The 26,636-nt window shown below is 42.5% G+C and overlaps 1 protein-coding gene across 2 annotated transcripts in view; it reads left to right on the forward strand.

The window, feature by feature from the left end:
- Positions 1 to 26,636, forward strand: part of DMGDH (dimethylglycine dehydrogenase) — a 65,293-nt gene that overhangs the window by 37,271 nt on the left and 1,386 nt on the right. For both annotated transcript variants that reach the window (XM_007066693.4, XM_043546399.1), the window contains exons 8-15: positions 223 to 392; positions 1,948 to 2,101; positions 3,046 to 3,211; positions 4,349 to 4,479; positions 6,164 to 6,381; positions 7,297 to 7,454; positions 7,999 to 8,058; positions 25,942 to 26,076. In XM_007066693.4, coding sequence (XP_007066755.2) covers positions 223 to 392; positions 1,948 to 2,101; positions 3,046 to 3,211; positions 4,349 to 4,479; positions 6,164 to 6,381; positions 7,297 to 7,454; positions 7,999 to 8,058; positions 25,942 to 26,076 — 1,192 coding nt within the window. The remainder of the gene's footprint in view (positions 1 to 222; positions 393 to 1,947; positions 2,102 to 3,045; positions 3,212 to 4,348; positions 4,480 to 6,163; positions 6,382 to 7,296; positions 7,455 to 7,998; positions 8,059 to 25,941; positions 26,077 to 26,636) is intronic.

The raw sequence follows: 26,636 nt of genomic DNA on the forward strand, positions 1-26,636 counted from the left end.
AGGGCAATAAAACAATCAGAATAGAACTGCTTCCTGTAACCTCAAAGTGCCATCTATTAGAGGCAGCTAACTTGGTTGCTGAAAATGGAAATAACAGTGGCTTTGAGTAATTCCTAGACAAAACATTATCAAACAGTGCAAAGAGAATTTGTAATAATTGATGCCTTTTTGAAAAATTATTTCAAATGACTCAATATTGGAGGATTTGTTTCTGTTTTAAAGATATGGCATTATCCATGCTGGAGGTGTAGGAAAGTATCTCAGTGATTGGATCCTAGGTGGGGAGCCTCCTTTTGACCTAATAGAATTAGATCCCAATCGCTATGGAAAATGGATCACCACCCAATATACAGCAACAAAAGCAAGAGAGTCTTATGGATTTAACAACATTGGTAAGAAGATAATTTATAAAGCATTTTTCATATCCTGAAATATAGGACTTTGCACTTGTGTAAAACACCTCCTTTCTTTTGTTGTGGATTAATAGAAAGATGAAGCCTGATGCCCCACTGCCTTGCAACTAGTGTAGTCACTTAGGCCTACATGCGCAAAAGGAATTAAGTGCCTAAGTCCTATGGGAACTACTCCAATGCACAAAACTGCAGCCAAACCCGGTAGGCGCCTAAATTTTCCAGGTAAAAGTTCCCTGGGTGCCTAAGTGTCTACCTCTGGGTATGCTCACTGCTGCCTCACTCCAGGCATCTCTCCTGCCTGGGCCTCAGAATGCATCACAAAGCAGGGGAAGATAGGCATTTGGCTGGCTAAGTCATATCTGGGGCCCAATCCAGTAGGAGCCCTGTGAGCACATCTACCGGACCCTCCCATCTTACAGGTCATATAGCCTAGGCTCCAGCCCAAGCCAGAACGTTTACATCACAATGAAACAGCCCCTTAGCTCATGTCCTGTGAGCCTGAGTCAGCTGGCATAGGACAGCTGTGGGTTTTTAATTGCAGTGTAGACATACCCTAAGCTGTCTCTCTCTCCCCATTCATTGTACAGGGAGGCTAGGCACCTAACTCAGGTGCCTAAAAGTTAGGCACTGTGACATTCAGCATCGCAACACCTGACTCCCTTTGTTCATGCAGACTTTGCAGTTGTGCAAAGTGAATGGAAAATGAATAGAAAACATTACCCTTCTGATTTGGTAGCATGATACCAAATACCTCTACAGAGGTTCTCAAACTGTGGTCCAGGGACCACCAGCAGTCCACGAGCTCCATTCAGGTGGTCCACAGATAGTTCTCTCTAAGGTGCACACCTGGACGGCCACACACAAGAGAATGAAGGGCCACCCACCTAATTACTGGAGCTGTGCAGGCATGGCTCCACTAATTAGGTGCCTGGACCCTGGAGAAGACGCACATGTAAGGTGAGGTGGTGGCCTTGGGGGGAATATAGGGTAGGTGCGAGGGGGCAGTGGGGTGAGAAGAGGGGGTGGGGGGAATTTGGGATGTGCAGGGCTGTGGCGGCCAGAGAAAGAGGTGACTTTCCCAGCTCCAGGGCTGCGGCTGCCGGGGAGAGATGGCCCTCCTTCCCAGCCCCAGCTTGGGGGCTGCTGCAGCAGGGAAGAGAGGGCATATCCACCACATTAGAAAGGTAAGACTACTGATATTAAAATATGAGTTGTGTGCTTTTATTTGTAGAACAAAAAAATGTTAACTATTATTAAGATTTTTTGTATATAGTGGTTTTATCCAAAGCGCTTTACAGTAGTTAGCTAATGGTACACACAACATTTAGAAAGATCATGAAGTGGTCTGCCGAGACCTTCAGCAATTTTCAAGTGGTCCGCGAAAAAAAGTTTGAGAACCACTGCTCTAGAAATTTGCTTTGTAGCTATATTAGAAATATTTATTTTAGGTATGCAGTTGCTGACTTCTTTTTAACATGTTTTGCTTTCTTGGTGTACGATATCCAGTGTCCCTCTTTTCTTTTTTCCGTTCTAGTTGGTTATCCTAAAGAAGAAAGGTTTGCTGGGAGACCTACAGAGAGAGTCAGTGGGCTTTATGAAGTGCTTAAATCTAAATGCTCAATGGGTTTCCATGCTGGATGGGAGCAACCTCATTGGTTCTACAAACCTGGAGATGAGATTGGATACAAGTAAATGAACAATTACCAATTTTGTATTGGTCTATTGTCCTGAAGGCAAGAGTTGATTGAATTAGGATTGAATTAGGATTTTCAGTCAGTTTAGCCAAAGAAGGTCTCAGAAGCAACTCTTCTGTTATTTTTTTGGTTGGTCTGATTTTGTTATCTATATTTTAAAATCTATTTAATTCTAAAGATACATAAATTCTAAAGCACACACATAGAATTACACTGTAACCTTACTAACCACAGCATGCAGCTGCACTGGCCGGGAGCAGACTAGAGAACAAACTGTAACTATAAAGTCACATTTCCTCCCTTACTCCCCACTTGTTCTGCAGGGAATAAATTATTTCACCTCTTTTCATGGAACTAACTTACTCCCTCTGTGCAACCGGTGAGTAAAGGTGGCGGGGCCCAGGATCCTCCCCACCTTTTTCTGCTCTCCGCTCCCTGCCTGTTTGCTTCGAGTGGGAGGTATCAGGCAAGAAGCCCTGTTTTCCCATCCTCAGCTGTAGTCACAATTTGAGCAAGGCTCAGCTGTGGAGTAAGGGGAGCCCTACTCTTCCCTGTGCAGCTAGGTGGGAGAAGCCTTCAACAATCTAACCCATAATAAAGGACTCAGCAAATTCAGCAGTAAATTTACCCAGGGTTAATTAATGAAGAAGTAGAAATTTTTTCGTACACTTTAACAATTCAAACTGTTACATAGTTTATTGTTGCCAATTTTGTTTTTGACTCTCATGTTAAATGAATTAATATTTAACCCATTGTTACACTGAGGAAAATAATGGATAAACTACCTAAAATAAGAGAGACTAGGTTCTAATGCTTTTGAATGACTTGCAAAACAAAGAATTTTGGGAATATGTTTTGCTGAATAGATCACAAAATGGCTAGACTGTAATAACCAGATGTGTATTCTGTTTTTTATGTGCGTAAATACTCTGTTTCAGACCCAGTTTTTGGCGCACAAACTGGTTTGAACCTGTGGGTCGTGAATATAAGCAGGTTATGGAAAAAGTTGGTGTGATTGACCTGACACCATTTGGCAAGTTTATTGTCAAAGGGAATGATTCGGTTAAACTGTTGGATCACCTGTTTGCAAATGTCATTCCAAAGGTAAATAGAACTGTGATAATGTTATTAATTTAGGTCACGCTGGAAGAGTTTCAGAAATGGGAGACAGGGAAGCAGAGGCATAATAATGTGATCATCTCTGTATTTCATCTCACAGAAAAAACACTAAAGAGGAATCCTCTGGAAATCCTTTTGTGTCAAATGAGACTTTTTGCTAGATCAAGACTATACACAGCGGAGATTATATTGGATTAACTCAGAGTTGTAAACACCTCTTAGACACCTTTGGCAGGCTCGTGGCATGCTCATCCTTTTGGTACCAATTCCTGCATGCCTTAGTCACATGACTCAAGGGGAACAATTGTGTGAATAAGGCAAGCACAATTTTTGGCTTTGATGAACAGCAAACTTAAGAAAAAAAAATTGGGATGTTAGATGGGGTGGGATCTGAGTTACTACAGAGAATTCTTTCCTGGGTATCTGGCTGGTGAATCTTGCCCATATGCTCAGGGTTCAGCTGATCGCCATATTTGGCGTCGGGAAGGAATTTTCCTCCAGGGCAGATTGGAAGAGGCCCTGGAGGTTTTTCACCTTCCTCTGTAGCATGGGTCACTTGCTGGAGGATTCTCTGCACCTTGAAGTCTCTAAACCATGATCTGAGGACTTCAATAGCTCAGACACAGGTGAGAGGTTTATTGCAGGAGTGGGTGGGTGAGATTCTGTGGCCTGCATTGTGCAGGAGGTCAGACTAGATGATCATAATGGTCCTTTCTGACCTTAATATCTATGAATCTATGACTGAATTTGCGTTGGAAATCTATTCTTCAATCAGTTTTGGCTTGAGAAAGTCTTCTGTAACATACACATAACAAATATTTATAAAGACCTTGACCAAACCTTTATTTCAAGCAACTCATTTTTAATTTCTTTCATATGAAAAATGTGAAATTTCCATTATAAATCATAATCCTGAGCAATAGGACATTAATCTTCTACTAATGAGGTTAAAAACAGAAGAAAGAGAGAGAGAGTCATACTTTCTAATATAAGTGATATGGTTAAAGATTTTTGTATAACTAATGTACACAAGCATTTTGTTTTCACATTTTGCACCAAGGACCTGCAAGAGCTCAAAGGATTTATTTTGCAAATGAAATTATTATATGTTCTACTATGTAGATGGGTGCTACAAATATAAGTCACATGTTAACACCGAGAGGCCAAGTCTATGCTGAGCTAACCGTGTCTCACCTGTCTCCAGGGGAGTTTTTGCTGGTGACTGGTTCTGGGTCAGAGCTCCATGATCTGAGGTAAGTGTGTATATAGGTAAATACACTACACAGATAGATACATCTGTGAGTGATGCCTTATTCTGTGATTTGTTCTATTGGAATCAGTGGGAATACTTGCATATTTAGGTACTAAACTTGAATAAGAGTGGCAGAACTGGCTCAATGTATTTATTTGTAAAGAACTTAAACAGTTTTGTTTGGTCCCCCAACTATGCGTTGGGATTTCTTAAGAAAACTTATCAGACTATATACTATAAGATTTTGAATACTACCTTCTTTATTTATTTTGTGAACTTTATGAGAGACTTGGTTGTTAAGAGTTAAAGCTGAACTTTTCACTAACAATTTAAATAATCTGAGGCATCTACAGTGTATGATTATGTCAGGAATGTGTATCTGTTTTAAGAGATTTCTTATGCTCACTGTGTTTACTGCTTGCTCTTCTTTGTTGCCTTTGTGGTTACACATATTTTGGATCTAAAGGCATATCCATTTTAAGTCCTAAGATGCTTTCGACCCTCTACTCTAGGACTGCTGTTTCCCCTTTTAAAACCTCTCCTCTAACTCTGTACTAAACTGCCTCAATTATTGCACTTATCTATTGCACTTATCCTACATCTAAAAAAACTTATTTTACACCAGTTATTAACCTGCCTTTGTGATGAAGTATACACTGCAGTTGGGTCTCAAGAGGGTTCAGGGGTCCTGGAAAGAAACATACTCATAAATCCCTCCCTTTCCCATGCTCTTCTGCAGACTCAGGGATCAGGGAGGAAAGGGTAGAGGGCCTGCCAGGTCCAGCTGCTTCATATACCAAGGAAGAAAGGGAAGAAGGGGGAAGTATACTGGGGAAGAGACTGCCCTGAAAACAGTAGAATGTGGGTTGTGCTGTTCAAAGCAAATAGGCTTTCTGATTATTTTGGGACTGTTTGTGCCCCAGAAGAGAAGAACTGGGTCTGGAAGAGAGAATCTGGTGAAATGTGGTACAAGAAGTAGGATCCAGAATCCCCTTTTAGTTGTTGAAGCTGGGGAGTAATAGCAGCACTTGCAAGCCTTACTGCTCCAGCTATTATCATAGCAGTGGAAGCAACAGGAGCAAGAGCAGAAGGTTCTTGTCTGCAAATCAACAGCAGCGGCAGTAGCAGTTTCAGTAGCTCCTCATTTGCATGAACACTTTATTCTTTTTAGGGCCTCCACAGGTCATGATGGTGGTGTGGCTGATCACTATGCCCTCTTTCACACTGCCCTGACTATTCTCCGGCTCAGTCAGGTTGGTGTGGAGCTCCCCTCCCTGGGAATAGGCCTTAGGATTTGGCCCATCATGATTAATAATAAATAAATATTAGTAATTGCCAGATTAATGGGTTAAAGCAGGTAGTTTGGTCAATATGTCTGGCGGCTGCCTCATACCCATGACTTCCATATTGTTTTGTCTTTTCAAGCACTGCTGAATACTTATATGGCAATCTGTTTGGGCTCTTCATTATTTGTGTGTGTGTACATCGCCTAGCACAGTAGAGCTCTGATCTTTGGTTGGGGCCTCTAGGCGCTACCACAAGTGCACAAGTTTTAATTATCATCATCGTACAGAACACTTACTTTGAATGTTACAATAAATCTATGGACTATGGCCCCAGGAACAAATGCTAAAATTGTTACCTTGAATGAGAATGTTAATAAAAATCTTGTCTTTCACATGCAGATGGATAGAAGAGGAGGCACTGAAGGGTGGATACAATGTTGAGATTAAAAATATTACAGATGAGATGGGAGTACTTGGCATAGCAGGTCCATTTGCCCGAAAGGTTCTCCAGAAACTGACCACTGAGGATCTTAGTGATTCTGCATTTAAATTTCTTCAGTCCAGACATATTAAACTTTCTGATATTGCTGCTACTGCTATTAGGATATCCTATACAGGTAAGAGGTAGGGAAAACAGACTATCAGAATAATTGGGCAGCCAGGAAAATAACTGGTATGACTAAAATTATGTTGAGAAATGAAACTGATGATGTGTTCGAAAGCATTAGATTAATCAAATTAAAAATAGACATAAATGAGAGAGAAACGGTACTTTGGTTGTCAAACATTTTCTGGTTAGGAACTAAGAAGGATTTCCAAGATCTTTCAAACAAAAAAATACACCAAAGTGTGTGTGTATATATGTATATATATATATGTATATTTTTTTTTTTTACAGAACTAAAGGCCAGTTTTGAAAACTGTAATCTTTGGTGGGAAATCAGTGTTAAAGAATGATTTTGAATTACTACTAAATTAGTATCTGTAAAGTGCCTTGAAAACAGAAAGCATAAGTGCTAATTTTTTATTATTTCCCCTTTTTTCTGTGCCAGTCACTTTTTATTTTCATTTGTCTCTATGTCCATCTCTACCATACTGAGCCAAATTCAGAGCTCAGTCTGAGGCAGTCCATGGTTGTGTAACTGACATCTTCCAGTTTATATATTACACCAGTGTAGACTTAGACTTGAGTAATTTACCAATTGATAATTTACATGTCCCTTAAACATCATCTCTGACTTTGGCCTTCTTTCCTGTCCTCTTCTTACTGAATCGTTTATTTCCCAGGTTTGGGTCATCAGTTTAAATTATAGTAATAGTGCCATTGTTTATGTACTGAGGCACAATTCTTTCAGGAGCTCCTGTGGGGAAGGGAAATTTCTGCACTCCCTTACTAATGTGTTCTGTGTAATAGGGAAATTTGGCCCTAATTTTCATAGCATTTATCTCTGGAGTAATAATGCTAGCACTAAATATATTGGGATTATTTAATTCTAGATTTGATTAGTCTGTTAACCTTTGTTTTATAACAGGTGAACTGGGTTGGGAACTCTACCATAGAAAAGAAGATTCTGCAGCTCTATACAATGCCATCATGGAAGCAGGCCAGGAAGAAGGAATCGATGACTTTGGAACTTATGCTCTGAATGCCTTAAGGCTGGAAAAAGCTTTCCGGGCTTGGGGGGCAGAGGTTTGAAAACACAGTTATTTTTACAATTCAGTTTTTTTTAAATATGGGTTTTAGTCACAACTAGATAGAAAGAGCTACATTTTGTTCTGGGTTTCTCAATCTGCAACGGAGAGAAATCAGACGGATTTTATTTTAGTCAGGGGAAACTACTATTATGATGAACTGTGCCTTTCCCACGTAAAAATAACTACTATACTCATTAAATTTCTGGCAGAGAAATATCTATTAGGGATGCACCTCAGTTGTTCATGGTTGTGTTGATTTCATTTTATTTTGACAAGATGTCTCATTTCTTATTGAGTTGTAGTTTTATTGTGTATGTTAAAACATGCTCCATTTTGTATTATGGATAGCATTAGGTACTCTGCTTAAAATTACACACGTGCAGCTCTCGGTGAATTGCACCTGGCTAACAGAAGAATTTAACCCACTATACATAAAAAATAAAAAGGATTAAATGGAAAACTAGAAACAAAAGAAGTGAAAACAACGGGGGAACCTGCGGGGCCATCACTTATGGATTAAATATTTATTTTTCTAACAGATGAACTGTGACACTAATCCTCTGGAAGCTGGACTGGACTATTTTATCAAGTTAAACAAGGTATGTCTGTATTATTTTAAAAGTTATGTTATCTGGAAGGTTCTTTCCATAAGTGTTTTAAAAGAAAAAGCAATTTTCTATGCATTGCAAATACAGATATTTGTAAATGGGTGAAGCAAAGTCTTAGTGTTACGCTAAAGTAATGGCTTTATTATAAGTAGCTTTTTTGCAAAAAAGGTTTAACATTTTTCTCCACGTTTGTTTTTGCCAAAATTATATATTAGATCAGACAGTTTTAAATGTACCATCTATGTACATACGTACAAATACGAGTATGTACATCTTTTTAACATATTAAAATAATAGCATTATCAGTAGATTGGATATTTGAAGACCCTCAAGGCAAGTATCATTTTTAAAGCAGACTAATGTACTAATTGCACTGCTACGTTTGTTTTATAGCGAATCGGAAATGTTTCAATATGCCTTCTGTTATTTTATGAGTTATTCAATGCAGCAGTATTTTCTCTGATCTCATGTGATATTTATTCTGGTATAGTAAATATTGGCTTGGGCAATAAATATTTCAAAAGAATTGCTCAATGCGAATTTGATGAATTAGACACAATAAGCTAAATCAGCGTTAGCGTAAAACTTAGTTATAAAGCCACTGAAGAGATGGCATCAGCAAAATGGATTGTTGCATAATTCGAAATGTAGGGAGAGGGACTGGGCTCAGGGCATAATATTGGTTGTATTTAAATATAAACTACAGGAATTAACACAAGTTATACTTCTCTTTACTGACATAATTGTTTGGGGATAATTCATTGGCAAATTTTATACTGCATCAAACTTTATGTTCAAAATAATAGATGTAGTTATTGCTTTTAATGGGCCTTTCAAACTGTCTAACAATTAAAATAGTATAGGTTAGACTCTGCTTTGAATTATATCATGTGAGTCACTCCAGCTTTAAATTGGTGCAAATGAAATCAGAATTTGGCACAACTTGCCCGTTGTATCTACCCTAGTTATATAGATAATAGATCAATTTTTTTCTTGGGGTTACACTTTGCAATCTGATTGAAGTCTACAGAATTTCTCCAGATGTACACTGATGCAAATGGTCATCCAAGAGCCTGAAATATGTATGCAAAGATGTTTAATAATTATTAGAGTCTATTTCTGAAGTAATAGTTAATTTTCTTTTAAGCAGTAACAGAGAATTGGCAGTGCATTAAAAGAGCACCACGGTCAAATGTTGCTATCCAAAGGAAAGGTTCAGTGATAGCCATAAAATTATAAAGTCCAGTTTGTACAGAAAAATAAATGTGACAGAACATTGTCATTATTTAGCAGTGCATATAATGGGCATGACAGTGACATCTGAAGGTTCCAGTTGTATCCAGAGTTTTAAAGCCATTTTATGACAAAGTATATCTCAAGTTTCACAGGGTGTAATATTCAAGTTCACAGATGGTATCAAGAATAACCTAATACTCAGCACCAGGGTTAAAGCCCCTGCCTTACTTTCAGCTGTAAATGTCTTGTCGGTGCTGTCTCCCCTCTGTGCAAACATGATGGGTTCGTGCCAAAGCACCCCTGGGGACGCGCGTCCTCTGATGTCGGCAGGCATGTCTGCAGTACTTTGTGACAGTGCATCCAATTGTATCTGTGATCTCTGACAGTCCACCAAAATTGCAACTTGGATTGTTGCAACTCTTCACAGGCGTGGTCATCATGTTGCTGTCTCACGCGACTGTCTTGGTACATCAATCGCAGGACTAACAGAAGCAAGGCCGATAGATCACGGACATCATGAGGTGGAAGATTCTTTACTTCTGTATTCTGGTGGCCCCAACATTTATATGGGGTAGCACTTCTACTGCAAAGCGAGGCCAAGTCCTCCCTGACAACCTGGATACCCATGTCTCCTCATTTACTTACTGCATGTCTTAAACATTGGCACGGTTACCTCACTGTCATAGTAGTCTACACGCCGACAGAGGAATCTGTTGACTCAGTTAAAGATCATTTCTATGATCAATTGGAACATCTAGTATGCACAGTCGCTCCACATGATAATCTCATAACATAAGTGAGTGACATAAATGTAGTTACAGGCTCCCTGCGAACTGGGTTTGAACAGGTCATTATGGTTCAGGCACACCCAATGATAACTCTCGTTGCTTGCTTACATTCTGTGCCTCCCAGAATTTTTCCATTCTTGGGTCATAGTTCAAGCAGTGACGCATACACCAGATGTCATGGATCTCTCATGATGGCGTCACTCGGAAGGAATTGGACCACATCATTACATGCGATAGGTGTCTCTTCGCCTCCTGTAGAGTATATCGTGGTGCAGAATTCGCGGTGAACACAGATCACCATCTAGTGGTCACCCGTATGGTGTTGATGCTCCAACGAGCAGGTAAGCCCTCTGCGATGATGAAGAAGTTTGACATCGGCATACTGTGTGTGCCAGGTTTAGCCAACAGGTTTTGTATTGATGTCAGCAACAGATTCTCAGGTCTAGCTAATCTGCCAGATGATGTGGAGGTTGCCTGGTCCCTGTTCACCTCTACCCTCAACCAATCTGCTGAGCAGATGATTGGCTACAGGCATTCAGCATGCCAACCATGGCTATCGGAGGAGGCCTTCCAGATCATTAAATTGAAAGCCGCAGCCCGCCAGCATGGTGATAAGCGCACTCGTAATCAGCTGAAGCAAAAATTTAACACCCTGACACTCCGATATCACAAGGCATATTATAACAAAGTGGCGGATGATGTCAAATTTGGCTTAGCCAGGGGCAACTTGAAGCCAGCATTCCGCACCATTCGCAACCTCAGCGGTCAAGAGGTAGTTACTACAAACGGCATCCTGAACGACAGCCAAGGCCATCCATATAAATCGGATAATGACATTCTCTCACGCTGGGTGGAACATTATCACAGTGTCCTGAACCATCCTCCAGCTGCTGCTTGTTCAGAGCTGGATGATGTGGCAGTCACTGCAGTTCCGGATCCAGACATTTGTACTAATGAACCAACGTTGAACTGTGCCATCTCTAAACTGAAAAATGTACATGCAGCCGGTGCTGATGGCACCCTCTCAGTGCTGCTAAAGTGTGCTATTGATCTTGTAGCAGAATCACTTCTGGCCATCTTTCATCTGGTATGGAACTCTGCCAACCTCCTAGAAAGACGATATTGTGATCTCACTCTACAGGGGCAAGGGACCATGCAGCAAATGTAAGAGCTACAGGCCGATCACCTTGCTCTCCGTTCCAGGGAAGGTGTTTGCGCATGTTTTGCTGGCACGCCTGGAGCCTTTGCTACATTGGAAGCACTGTCCCCAACAGTCAGGCTTTACAAGGAACGTGTCTACAATAGATGCCATTTTGGCCCTTCGCTTGTTGTCGGAGATACAGCGCGAGTTCAGGAAGCCCCTGCATGTAGCGTAGGTTAATCTTAAGGCTGCATTTGATTCAGTAGACCATGTTGTGTTATGGAAGGCCTTAAAGGGTGTAGGTGTCCCTACCACTCTGCTGGACTTGATTAGAGAGCTGCATAATGGAACCACTGCCCGTATTCATCAGGGGAGCTGGATGTCAGTGCCTTTTAAATCAATATCTGGTGATAGGCAGGGTTGCGTTCTGGCCCCTGCACACTTTTGTCAGGCAATTGATTTAATAATGCAGCATTCCATCATAGCTTTGAGATTGGTGATCTCTCACTCACAGACCTTGACTACATTGGTGACATTGTTCCTTTAGTACAGAGCCCCGACAAGTTTCATGAGGCACTCCAGCATATGGAAGAGGAGTCAGCTAAGATTTGTCTCCATGTTTCATGGTCAAAGATGAAACTGCAAAATCTAGGACCAGGCCCACCTGCGACTCCAATCTCTTTGAACAGCGAAACTGTTGAATCAGTTTCCAGCTTTTGCTATCTGGGTTCTATACTTACCAGCTCCTCCAATTCTCACACGGAGGTTCTCCATCGGATTGGCATTGCAGCATCTGCCATGGGCCGTTTACAAAGGATATGGAATCAACATCATCTTAGTATGACAACCAAGTTCAGGATTTATTCAAGCTGTATCCTTCCCATACTGTTGTACGGCTGCAAAACATGGACACTACACTGCAAGACTGGACAAAGCTGGAGGCTTTCCACACAAAATGTCAACATCGTATACTGGGCATAAAGTGGAATGACTTCATCTGTAATGCAGATGTTTATGGTCGCTCGGGTCTACAGACTACTGGATCCATTGTCCACAGGCTGCGCCTTACGCTTTTCAGACATGTCACAAGGATGCCACAAGACGTTCCACCGAGCGCCGTTCTCCAGGTGGCTTGTAACATCCAGGATAAAATTCCACCAACCGAGGGATGGAGGCCGTCCAGAGGCAGACCCCCTATTATGTGGGTTCATCAAGTCTGTTCCGATGTTGGACTCTCAGGCCATCAAACCTTTGCGGTTGTGCAGGAACAGACCAAATGGCGAATGATCACTACGGCCAACTGTCTGGCTAAGCGTTGAAGAAGAAGAGAACGAAGCTGGAGGTTTTGGCAGCTGGGGGAGGACCATTGGATTTTTTGAGATTTTACAGTAAGCACATTAGCTGGGTGTTTCTCCTAAACTGATCTGTTGTGAAATAGTTAACAATGTTGTTATTTGTATTGTCATCTTTAGATTTTAGAATTAACAACCCATTCCCATGAATTGGGCAACTACCATCTCTCAAAGGTATTGTTTAAGGCAGTCTGTAGGCCCAGGAAGACACCACTACTTCAGTTTATACTTGGTTCACATTTTCATGGTTATCTTTGGAACAGTAAGGGCTAGAAACATTTTTTTTAAACAAAAGCTAAGATTGTGAAGCATAATTCTTTGGCAAGGGGGGAATTCCAAGGCAAATTTCAGGACTTAGAATCACAGAATACATTGGGCCTTATATATGCAGAGGCATAAAATTTCTATATTCCTGTTGAATATTGTACTTGTATGTTATAAATGTGAAGGCATTATACAGGACTGTAAAGCACTCATTCACATAAAATGGTTGATTATGACAAAATAATACAACATTCTCAACAATAATTTATGGTTGTAATGACCCGATATTCAGTAAGTCATTTCTGAGCATTTATGGACATTACATTTGCCATGATTAAGAGAAGATACATTGGGAGGAGGTGGCAGGAGGACCAGTGCTTATTGGTAAAATTTCTAAAAGGGATGAGGCCCCACAAAAGGTCTCAAGGGCAAAGAGCGAAGTACATAGTGTGTTGTAATTAGCAAAAATGCGGTGTACAAAAAAAATAGAAGAATGAAAAATTCATTCCCTGGCTGGGAAGTTATTGGACTTTTAGAATCAGGGGAAAGATCATTTTGAAGGGGAAACTTTCTCTGGCTGCTGCTTCTTCACCTGTATATAAATCACAGAGACGTCTTTCTAATGGGATAATTATTGAGAAGCTTTGCAAAGTGTTTTCAGTTAAACACTCAAAGATTAAAATGATACTTTATCTGTGAAACACTAAGCAAAATCACAGGTCATTTTTCCATTAGGAACACTCAACCAGCCTCACATTATAGTGAAAAATTTCCATATTACTTCAAATAGCTTTCAGAAATGAACTTCCTTCAGAAAGATTTTCCATGTTTCCCAATGGCAAGATGAATGCAATATTGCCACTAGCCATCAAGAATACAACGATACAAAATTACTTACAGAACTGAATTTTCAGTTTTTCCTTTAAGCTATACACAACAGTGCCATCATCTGGACACCAGTTGCAATAACTGGGTAAAAAGAAAAGGAGTACTTGTGGCACCTTAGAGACTAACCAATTTATTTGAGCATAAGCTTTCGTGAGCTACAGCTCACTTCATCAGATAACTTAGTTTGTGGGAAGATAATTCTAGATAATGAGACACTCTGCGTTTCTACTGTCAACCTTTTTGACCCGTGTTGTTAGCCAATATTTGAAGTGTTGCAGGTTATTTCTGTTAGTAGGAGAAATTGATGAAGGTGTTAGGTATTTCTTTGATGCAATCCTGTTTATTTACAAAGAATGTATAGTCCTGTTTCCCTGAACATAAACACAGACATAGTATTATTTATGAATAAATAGTATTATTTATTAATATAGCATCTTAGCCTTAGGCCATAGTGTACAAAAATAAATACATATTTAAAAATTAACACATTACAGTAAAACAAGCATGTTTAAAATACAAAAACTAAAAACACAAAATCAACCCTTCTCCTAAGTTCAATTAAACTTTTAAAATCACTCCCCATAAAAACAATATGCAAAAATAAAATAATAAAGGTTAGAAATACATTATTTCATGTACGTCACAAAGAACCTTTCTTTCATATTCTTTTTTCTTGGTTTTGCAGCTGACCAGGCAAATAGAGCAACCACCGTATTAATTAAACATTTTCATTACATGGCAAGTATTCTAGTTGTCGATCCCATGCAATAACAGGCATTTGAGCCAAGAATGGGGTTAACCATTTGTTTCTCAGGTAACAGTATAAGCTGCAAGAAAGTAAATAATTCAACCTGGCCAGAACTGTATGGACAAAAACAATTTGCTGTCTATGCCAGCATAACTCCCATCCAAATAGGCTGACAGTGTGGCTTGAAAGCAGAGAGCCATGAAGGCCCTCCCTAACGCACTATTGTTAAAAATATTGTATTTCTTGTAACCCTGGATACTCTTTAGATGAGAAAGCCAAGGATATGTATTTATTGCACAGACAACTGCTATATCCAATTGGTTGCGAATATTTTCCAATCTAAACATAAGGATTTCACATTCTTGACTCTAGTTCCAGCCCGAGCCTATGCCCCCAGCCAGAGCGCCCCCTCTGCACCCAAATTCCTTCCCGGAGCCCGCACCCTGAACCCCCTCCCGCATCCCAACCCCCTGCCCCATTCCTGAGCCCCCTTCTGCACCTAAACTCCCTGCACCCCCTCCTGCACTCTGAATCCCTTGGCCCCAGCCCGGTGAAAATGAGCAACTGAGCAAGGGTGTGGGAGAGCAAGCAATGGAGGGAGTCCTACTGCACCATCTGCTGCGAAGGCAAGGAGCTGCTGATGTGTAGCAATGCATTACCACGTCTGCCAGCAGCATCCAGGAGACGTACAGTGATAGTGAGCTGAGCGGCCTCCATGCTTGCCGTGGTATGGCGTTTGCATGGGTAACCCAGGAAAAAAGGCACAAAACGATTGTCTGCCGTTGCCTGATGACATGTACCCAAAACCACCCGCGACAATGTTTTTGCCCCATCAGGCATTGGGAGCTTAACCCAGAATTCCAGTGGGCAGTGGAGACTGCAGGAACTGTGGGATAGCTACCCACAGTGCACCACTTTGTAAGTCGATGCTAGCCACGGTGGTGAGGATGCACTCTGCCGACTTAATGCGCTTAGTGTGGACATACAGAATCGACTGTATAAAATCAGTTTCTAAAAATCGACTTCTATAAAATCAATCTAATTTCGTAGCGTAGAAGGCCACACACACTACTCATTGCAAGGTGCTGAAGGTAATGAAATGTGGCAGGAAAGAAAACAAACATTGGATCTGATTCTCTAGTGCCTTACATCATATGTAGTCATTTACAGCTGTGCAAAGTGGGTGTAAAATTCTACTGTTCTGATATGGTATATTTTACACTCACTCTGCATTTACTTTTGACAGGTATAAGTGGCTACACAAGCACTACAGCAGTGAAGAGTCAAGTCCATAGAGTGGTTGAGCAGCAGTGTTCCCTCTAATTTTTAACAGGCCGTGTGCACAAAAAAAGTCTTCTGTGCCGCTGCTGAAGAAAAAAAAGAAAGAAAGCTGCTGCCGAAGTCGGAGTGCACGCGGTGTTTTGCCGTGTGTGCAAGGTTTAAGATCTGTGTGCGCGCACACACACGCACAGCTTAGAGGGAACAGTGTTGAGCAGTAGCTTCACAGCATGCTGCTCCTTGAACCAAAGACACATTGAGAGAGCCTTTTTTACTGGGAAAGGCTCAATAGTTTCACAGACATGGGGTCAGGGTGGGGTGAGAAGAAGCTGCAGAACAACCTGTCTGCAAAAGTAGCTGTGGCCCTTTGTTTACATTTTTCAGTACTTAAATTTACCCCTACTGTGATAAGGACAGTTGTACTGAACAATGTGTTAGCTCGTTGTGGTTAACCCTCAGGGGTATTCTAGGGTTAATTACAACCTGCTAACACATAATTAAGTATGACTCTTTGTGTACATGTGTTTAATATTGTCTTATTTAAAACTTGCTATTTAACAAGCGTTCTGACATGATGCTTTGCCCAGGGCAGATGTGGCCAATATGCTTTACAAACTTAAGTTAATTTAGTCACATTTCTTCTCAGAAGCTTTATGTTCCTATTTTACAATTTAGGAAACTGAGGCAAAGAGCAGGTAAGTGGCTTGCCTTTGCAGAGGAGGCTCCTAGAAGGATGGCACAGAGCTGGCTCTGAGCCTATTAGAGAAGCCTATACTACTAAGGATATTCCTTGGTGCAGTTTTACTGCCTTTTTTTCACCAACATTTGCAATAATCTTTATTGTGCTTAAAATGACTTAATGAATTAATCTCACCTGACTCTTAGGGCTTGTCTTCACTAGGAAAAAAGGTGTGTTCTTACCTTGTGTCATCTAACATGTGGTACTAACACAAGGTAAAATCCTAATGAAGACAAGGCAGTTTGTAGTTTCAACCTGTGTTAGCAGGTCAGTCTAAACTCTAAGTTCCTTCCTGCGAACATGTGAAAACTCCAACTACCTTGTCTTCACTAGGATTTTGCCTTGTGTTAGTTGCCATGTGTTAGCTAACACGAGGTAACAGCACACCTTTTAATGAAGATGCACCCATAGTCAAGTCAGTGGATAAGTAGATAAATATGAGGTGAATACTGTGCTTATCTTGCTCTTTAAAAGGATTTTAGATTGGTCGTTAGCTTAAAGTCAGGATGTTTGGTTAGCATTATGCCTACCTCACATGCAATGCCTATGGAAGCTCCTGCTGGGGCAGCATATCTTCTACTTTAGATCTAACCAAACTACAATACTCCTGTGATTATAGGTACAGACTGTCATTATCCCATCTTACTAATGGAGACATTGAGAAAGAGAGGTTACATATGTTGCTCAAGGTCACAGAGGGAATAAGCATCGGAGCTAAACAGCTCCTGTGTCCTCAGCTAAGCCTACCAGGTCACACTTTACTCTGCACAGCTAAAACCTTCATGCTGGCTAAATAGTTAAGCTCCCTAGAAAATAATCTTTTCCAATTCCAACTCCAATTACCTGAAAAGCTTAGAGTGAATATTCTTTTAAAACTGAGAAAAGATAGAACCAGGTTTAAATTTACCATGACCTTAGAATTTTTTATCACCATTCCCCCACATATAATTCAACTTTATTCCATTTTTCCTGTTTTTGTTCTTATTCACTTATATTGAGTTATAATGTACCTTTTAAGTGGAATTTTATGTTACATTATACATTTAGAGTGACAAACTAAATGGAATAGTTGCAATATACTGACTAATTTTCCTAATAAGAATAGGAAGCAGTTGTTACCAAGTATAGCCAGACATGGTTAGACTGAATCAGTTTCCTAAATCTTAATTTTATTTCAGTGGACAAAATCTAAAACCAAACCAAAGGTGCATAAATGCTGGAAGTTTTTTACCATAAAAATCAGAGGCCATTTTAATCCAGCCCTGCAGTTCCCATTGGCCAATGGGAGCTGCAGGGTCAGCGCAGCAGAGCCGCCTAGCTGAACCTCCGGGTAGGAGCTGGAGCGGGGGAACATGCTGCTGCTTCCAGGAGCCACTTGAGGTAAGCGCCGCCCAGAGCCTGCACCCCTGAGCCAGTCCCCCATGCCCCAACCCCTGCCCCAGCCCTGATCCCCCTCCCACCCTCTGAACCCCTCGGTCCCAGCCCAGAGCCCCCTCCTACACCCCAAACCCCTCATCCCCAGCCCTACCCCGGAGCCTTCACCCCACCCCGCACCCCACCCTGCCCCGCCCCAGCCTGGAACACCCACATCCTGAACTCCTCATTTCTGGCCCCACCCCTGAGCCCACACCCCCAGCCGGTGTTCGCACCCCAACCCCAATTTCGTGAGCATTCATGGCCCGCCATACAATTTCTGTACCCAGGTGTGGCCCTCAGGCCAAAAAGTTTGCCCACCCCTGATACAAGTGATTTGCATACCCAATTATTTTAGAAATCACAAGTCTGGATTAGTTTTGGTGAAAATTTCTTAAGATATAGTTTGTTGTTTATTTGTTTTTAAAAAGCATCGCAGTGTATTTTTTCAGCAGAGTACAGGAATCCTAGAGTGGATCATTCCTTGTCCACTCTTCCAGACAAGAACATACAGTATAGCAAGAAGCAGGGATCGTCAGAGTGTTATTTCCAGAGGAGTTGCATAGGATATGTCAGTGCAGAATGTGGCTATTATATGAAAATGCCAAAACCAGGTCCTCCTTGGTACTTGGAATTGGAAGTGCACCTTTTTTAAGCAGGCCTAAGCTTGACCTCATTAAAATTAATGGGAGAAAGATTTAGCCTTATATGTGTAATGAAAATAACAGTGAATGTGCTAGAAACATCTAGAATTTATATCTTGCAAACTGCCTGCTCTAATTGTTTTTGTACATTTCTCAAACTGATTAATTAAAAGGTGGAAGTCAAAAAAATTTAGCAGTCATCCTTAGTGTGCCAGTGATTTGTATACTCAGTAGAGTTAACTGTCATCTATACAGTTAATCTGGAAGTGACCCGTTAAAACAATGCACATCTGTTATCAGGTCATACTCAAGGCTCTGATTATGCTTGCTGCATTAACCTTCATGCAAACTGTTTTTCCATTTATAAATGATTAATTTTTGGGAGTGTAGATTCCTCTGTAATTTTGAGTAGAAAGCACTGTGGAAATGAGAAATATTTAAATGAGTGGGTTTCTTCTTTCTTCATCCCTATTCCACCTACAAGTAACTGAAGGGGAGTAATAGAAGCACCATGATAAATACTCCAGAAAAGAGAAGGGTGAAATGACGTGAGTTGAGTTCACCACAATAGGCACCATTTCAGTGCTATGTGATACTGTATTCCTCTGTGATGGACCGCAACCTTGTCGTGGTGGAGAGGCTTGCGTGGGCTAAAGACCCTCAGAGCTACATCATCTGGAGCTTTCATACTCCTGGTAGGGCCCCCTTTGGCAAGCAGATCTGTGGCGGGGCTCCTGACTAACCGCAGTCCAAACTTCACAAGACCCGAACAGTGGATGAGGCGCATACAGAGGACCTTTTAGTACTCTGTGGCTGTGAAGGTGGATGAGGGCTTCAGCAAGAGGCAGGACCCTGGTTGTCTTGCATCTCCTTACTACTGGGTCAGGGTTTTCCTCCTGTCAACTGCCTGCGCACCAGTTTCCCTACGTTAAAAGATTTCACGCGCAGGTCTCTGCCAAAGGGCTTGCACCTGCCCACACAAAGCCCTGCGGCGACGGATGAGTGGGGTGAAGACAGGAGCAGTGATTTCTGGGAATCTTTAGTCACAAATCTGCATGCAGGCGGCAGCTGTGTGACAGTCGTCTTGTGCTTGGATGAGAAAGAAGTTCATTTCAGTAGCAGCAGCTGTGACTGAGCAGGCCTTTTTAGGATCCCCTCTGCTCATCCCTAATGGGGAGGGGGCTAGAAAAGGTGCCTGACACAGGCTGTCTCACACTCTTCTGACTCGATGGCCGCATCCAGTGGGATCACTCAATTCCGTGGCCGAAACAAGAGATATAAGGCGATGAATTTCGCCACCTGGAATGTCCACACCCTTATGGACTCTCAGCACAGTGAATGCCCAGTGAACTGCCATAATTGCCAGAGAACTGGCAAGACTCAACATTGACATTGCAGCTGTTAGTGAGACCCTCCGGGCCAATTAAAAGAGGATGGAGGTGGCTACACCTTCTTTTGGAAAGGAAAGTCACCTGAAGAGACATGCAGATTCACGGGATTGGCTTTGCCATAAAAAATAAGATTGTCAGTCAGATTTTGGAGCTTCCCATGGTGATCAATGAGTATCTCATGACTCTTTGGCTCAAGCTCAGCAACAACCAATCTGCCACAGTCATCAGTGCATACACCCAACACTTGATGATGAGGAAGACGACAAGGAGCAGTTTTATAGCACTCTTGATGCAGTCCTCGCAGACAAACCCATCCTCCTGGGAGATTTCAATGCCAGAGTCGGACCGGACTTCCAACTTTGGAGCAGCACATTAGGCAAAGAAGGGGTGGGAAATGTAAACCCCAATGGCATTCTCCTCATCAGCAAATGTGTGGAGCATGATCTGCTCATCAGAAATACCATCTTTAGGCAGAGTAACAAATCTGACACCACCTGGAAACATCTTCAGTCCAAACACTGGTACCTTCTTGACTATGTTATAGTCAGTGCCTGAGATTACGCTGATGTCTGTATAACATAAGCCATGAGAGGTACAGATCACTGTTGGACAGGCCATCGATTAATAAGATCACTCTTGTATCTGCAGCTCGCTCCACCACACCACAAACACCCAAAGACTAAGCGAAAGCAGTACAACATGAAAGCACTTCAAGACCAAGCCAGCTGCGAGATGTTACAGCAACATCTATCAGAGAAACTCTCTGACTTGCCTGATAACATCATTGACATTCAAGAACACTGGGATCAACTTAAAAATACCATTCACAGTGTATGTGCTTAAACTATAGGATATTCCACTCATTAGCACCAAGACTCGGACGAAAACAACAAGGAAATCCTAGCATTAATTCAACAGAAAAGAACTACATTCTGTAACTGGCAAAATGATTCCTCTAACCAACGAAAACATGAGGCTTATCATCTGCTCAAAGCTGAAGTCCAAAGGAGGCTACGTGACATCAAAAATAAGTGGTGGCAAGAGAAGGCCTCTGAGATCCAGGGTTTCATAGACCAGGATGACATGAGAAGCTTCTTTCAAGCAACAAAAGCTATATATGGGCGAAGCTCCAAAGGTCCAACCCTCTTATGTTCCCAGGATGGTTCCACCCGCCTCAAAGACAGTGAGGCCATTAAGCAACACTGGAAGGAGCACTTTGAGAGCCTACTAAACTGCGAATCCACGGTCTCTGAAGATACCATTCAGTCTATTCCACAACGCTCAGCGATGGAATGCTTTGCTGATCCCCCATCTTCTGAAGAAGTCCGGTATGCCATCACCGAGACAAAAAATCACAAGGCTCCAGGCCCAGATGGCATCCCAGCTGAGGTTTTTAAAGCTGGTGGAACAATGCTCCACTACAAACGTTGCCAACTCCTCAACAAAATCTGAACCTGCGAAGAAATTCCACCTGACTTTAAGAACACCCACATTGTTACAGTATTCAAGAAAGGGGACAAATCTTTGTGCGGGAACTACAGAGGCATTGCCCTTCTTTCCATTGGAGGGAAGATCCTTGCCTGGATCCTATTAAACCACCTTCTGCCCCTTGCTGAGGAACTCCTCCCCAAATCACAGTGTGGCTTCAGGCCATCCCAAGACACAACTGACATGATCTTTGTGGCATGACAGATTCAGAAGTGCAGAGAGTACTCCTGAGGGCGTTCTGCGCCAAAAAATTAAAAATTCTGCGCACATTTTAAAATTCTGCAAATTTTATTTATCAAATAAATGTGGAGGCTCCAGCATGGCACTGGGGAGCACAGGCCACTGGCTGCGCAGAGGTGGGAGATCACTGTCCAGCTCCTCCCACCAGGACACGGACTCAGTGGTTTGGCTGCACCCAACCCTAAGGACCAAGTCAGCCCCAGAAACACCCCGGGGTCCTGCCCCTCTGTGCCAGGTGCACCAGGAGTGGGCAGGCAGACTCAGCAAGGCAGGATCCAAGTGTAGAGGGGGTTAGTGTGAGGGGATACAGGTGTGGGTTGAGAGGGTTCTGTGTGGGCTAGTCTGGGTGTAGTGGCTCAGTGGGGGATCCAGGTGCAGGGAGGGTCTTATTGTAGGTTCTGGATATAATGGTAATGGGACTCTGCAGGGGGGTCCAAGTGAAGGTGGTTGGGTCTCAGCAGGGGAGGGGGTCTGGATGTCGGGGGGGATAGAGCTCAGCAGGGGGGTGCGGGTGTGGGAGGCTCAGTGTGGGGTCCAGATGCTGAGGGAGCGGGGCTCAGTGAGGTGGGGATCCAAGTGAAGCTGGTTGGGGCTCAGTGAGGTGGGGATCAGGTGCAGGTGGCTTATCAAATTGATCTAGTGCAGAGGGAGTGGGGCTCATCAGGGGGTTCTGAGTGCGGAGGGGTGAGGCTCGGTGAGAGGGTCTGGGCATGAGGGGTTCTAGATGCATGGGGTTGGGCAGATGGGGGAGCAGATCCCTGTACAGGGATCCCGCCCCCGGCAGCTGAGGAGCAATGAGAGCAGGAAGCAGTGGGGAGGGAGTTTGCAGAGCTTCCTGCAGCCAGGGGAGAAATTCGGGGGTGGGTCTGACCCAGCCCCGGATGCCATGCAGAGGAAGAGGAAGCCCCGTCCTCCCCAACCCAGCCAGGACTAGCAGCTGAGCCCAGCACAGGGTAGGAACCACCATTCGGGTCTTCCCCAGTCCCACTCCCTTCCCCACAGTGATTTACCTCTCTGCCAGCTGACCTGGGCACCCGAAACATACTGCTGGGGAAGGTTGCATGACCACTCTTGTGGCTTCCCTTTGCTTCCCTGTCAGAAAGTCATTTTTCTGTAGGAAAGCAAAGAAATCTGCGGGGGGACATAAATTCTGTATATGCGCAGAATTCCCCCAGGAGTAGGAGAGCAACACCAGGAACTGTTCATGGCATTCATTGATCTAACCAAGGCCTTTGACTCTTATCAATCATGATGCCTTATGGAAGGTGCTGTGTAGGTTTGGCTGTCCACAGAAATTCATTTCCATCATCAGACTACTCCATGATGGGATGACTGCCACCATTCTGTGCACTGGCTCAGAGACCAAACCATTCATCATTCGCACTGGTGTCAAGTAGGGCTGTGTCATTGCTCCAACACTCTTCTACATTTACCTTGCCCTGATCCTGATTCTCATGTGACTGCCTTCCTGATGGAATTGGGATTGAGTATCATATGGATGGTCAACTCCTGAATCTCCGATGTTTCCAAACAAAATCTAAGATCATGAGAATTGGCATCACTGATCCTTCAGTATGAAGATGACTGTGTCATTCTTGCACACACAGATGCCAACCTGGAAAGTACCGTCAATTTTTTTGCCGATGCCTATCACAGCCTGGGTCTCTCTCTCAACATTGGGAAAACCAAGGTACTCTATCAGCCCTCACATGCACAAATTACTCTTCGTACTCCACAAATCACCATCAGGGGAGAATCCCTGGAAAATGTGGACCATTTGCCATACCTCAGCATCCACCTCTACTGAACACCCAGCATTGGCACAGAAGTTGAATACAGAATCCACTGTGCCAGCGCATCCTTTGGAAGACTACTCAAACAGGTCTTCCATGATAGGGACCTGCAAACAGGCACCAAGATCTTGGTTTACAAGGCAGTTGTCATCCCCACCCTTCTATATGGGTGTGAGACCTGGATAACCTATAGATGACATCTCAAGCAGCTGGAGTGGTTTCAACAAGCTACCTCAGGAGGATTCTCAGGATCATCTGTGAAGACTGACACACTAACATCAGCCTTCTCTCTGCAGCCAACATCAGCAATATAGAAGCACAAGTCATGAAACACTAATTCCACTGGTCTGGCCACTGTGTACATATGCCTGATACTTGTCTCCTGAAGAAGTACTCGTCTCTCTGTTAAGTCAGGGAAGAAGGGCTCTCGGAGGGCAGTGGACGAGCTTCACACACATACGGAAAGTACATCTTTAAAAGGGAGGCATTAACCCAACAAACTGGGAGGACGCAGCACAGAACAGAACACAGTGGGACCACACCATACAGCTCACTTTGAGGAGAACAGTTGTGCTCATGAGACAGAGAAGTGACAAAGGAGGAAAGAAAGGGAACAACAGTCCAGCCAACAACTATGTCTCCTCCAAGAGTACACCTGTCACTTCTGTGGGAAAATCTGCAGGACACGAATTGGGCTCCTCAGCCACTTAAAAACCCACCAATGAGCCCCCTTTACAGACATCATCCTCACATCGAGGGATAGCCAAAGATACTGTATTCCTCCAAACTGTGGGTCACAGTTCTCTCATGGGAAATTTAAAGGTGATTCAGCAAAGAAGATGGTCGCAGTGGGGGTGATTTGGTGTTCACATAGTTTAGCGCTGGCAGATTCCCATCTTTGTGTCATTATTTTATTACATGGAGATCTAAAGATATGAATTTTTGATCTATTTTAATAAAACAGATGGAACTTTTCTTTGTCAGTTTTCAGTCTGAACATCCAGTAATACATCAGCATGGGCAGGAAAGGCTTGATTCTGTAAAGTTATGTTTATTTATTCAGCCATTACATATTTCTGTGTGGTGTATAGGATTTTGGTCAGTGTGTGGTCCCAGGTAACAAGGGAGACAAAGTTGGCACTGAAACTAGTTGGCTTGTGTTAGCTACGGAGCTGTAGCCATTTTCTTTAATAAATGTGTCCCATGTAATTGGGACTGTGATTCCATATAGCATGACATCTTTTATCTACAATAACTTATATAAAACACAAACCCCACCATATTATCCAACCCCTTTCATTATAAAAACATTGTGAACATGTAAATGAAATATGTTGCAGTCTGAATGGAAAGGAGGGGTAGGTTGAATATACAGGCTCTTGTTTGAGGAGTTACGCAGAAATTATTGCAATACTACTGAAACAGTCATTTACTCTGATTTGTCCTCTTGTTTCCTTATTTCCCTGGGCAGGACTCTCCTCTCTACAGAGATCTTCAAAGCTGGGATTCAATCTGAATCTCTTTTGTTATCATCTCTAAATGCTCCAATTTACCCAGTAACATGGGAAAGTCCCCCCAGTCATATTCAAGGCTAAGTTGTGTGTCTGTGCACCAGCTTACCTGCACCTTCTCTTTCTCACATTGACCCTTCCACTCTCTTCCTAGCTTCATTCACACATATATTGCCAGAGTGGTACTGCTGGTCTGTCACTCAAGCAGAAGACTGCCTCCTCCAGGAGGCTGCCAGAAGGGCTCCTCCGTTCCCACAGGATATTTTCCCTGATCTACTTGTGAGAATCCGGGGAGCTGCTGTTCCGCTTTAGCGAGGCTGAGGAAGAGGGCTTCAGATGATACTGGGTAGGATGTGGCAGTGGAGGTGCTACGCTATCCCATGAAGTATTAGATCCTGTGGGGAGGAGAACACACCCTGACACAGAACACCTTAGTGGGTAGGGAGGAAAATGCCACCTCCACATGTTGGAGCAGAGGGACCAAAGAGGAATGTGGTGGACTACTGTCACTCTTGCAGATGGCTTTTGTGTCCAAGCAGGATATAGGATCCCAGTGAGAGGCAGGGCCACAGAGGTCTGTGTAATGATGTGCCAATGGTCTAGATTATTTCATTGCATCTTGAGAGAAGTAATGGCATCCTGGCTCAGACTACTGATGGGGCCAGTTTAAACAGCCACTTCTGCAGTATACTGGATTTTATTGCACATGTAATTCTCCTGTCATTGGAATACTGGGTCTTATAGGTCTCAGATCTAGACAAAAAAAGAGGAAAAAATATCTGATTGTTTCATGTTTGTGGACAAGAAATAATATTTGCCAAAAGGTTTGATTTAATCTGTATTTTTATATAATGTTTAATTGACAAGAAAACAAGTGAAGACACATTTAAATACTTGCATCTATAACCTTGTCGCAGAGCTTGTATAATCATTCATCATCATTATCTTTCACTTTTTCAGCCAGCAGACTTCATAGGAAAGCAAGCACTGAAGCAGATTAAAGAAAAGGGGCTTAAACGGCGACTGGTGTATCTCACCTTGGAAACAGCTGACGTTGATCCAGAGGGAAATGAAAGTGTGTGGCATAATGGCAGAGTAAGTACTATACATCACTTTACAAGAAACTAAAATTCATTCTCTAGGACTGGAATCCCACTTTGTGTTTCAGGTTACTTTTACTGGAACAGGACAGTTTGGGACAATAATATAATTTTTGAATTTCCATGTACCATGGCAGGTTCTAATTGTACACAAGAGTTTGAAATATAGAATCTCTAAATTAGAAATGGAAAAACCTCCAGTATTAGGTCACCTATTCTATCCTCTTGCAAGTACAGGATTCTACTTACAGTATATTTCAAAATTATTTGCATAAAAGAAAAGAACAAAACCACAAACCAAAGTTTAGGCCACCAGGCCATCTAAGTACAGAGTAGATGATGAAACAGCCATTAATAGTTAATAAAAATATTCAGCATGAATATAAAATGTAAATAGCATTTGTTTCAGGTGAGATCTTAATCAAATATAATAGGAATTTAGCATCCTGTTGGTAATTTTTCCAGTGGTTCTTTGGGAGTAAGAAATTCCTAACTTACCTGATAGCACCAAAAATGGAGAATGCTATGAACTGTATGACACAAATGAGACAGTGT

The sequence above is a fragment of the Chelonia mydas genome, chromosome 5, assembly GCF_015237465.2.
Source record: "Chelonia mydas isolate rCheMyd1 chromosome 5, rCheMyd1.pri.v2, whole genome shotgun sequence".
NCBI classification, from domain to species: Eukaryota; Metazoa; Chordata; order Testudines; family Cheloniidae; genus Chelonia; species Chelonia mydas.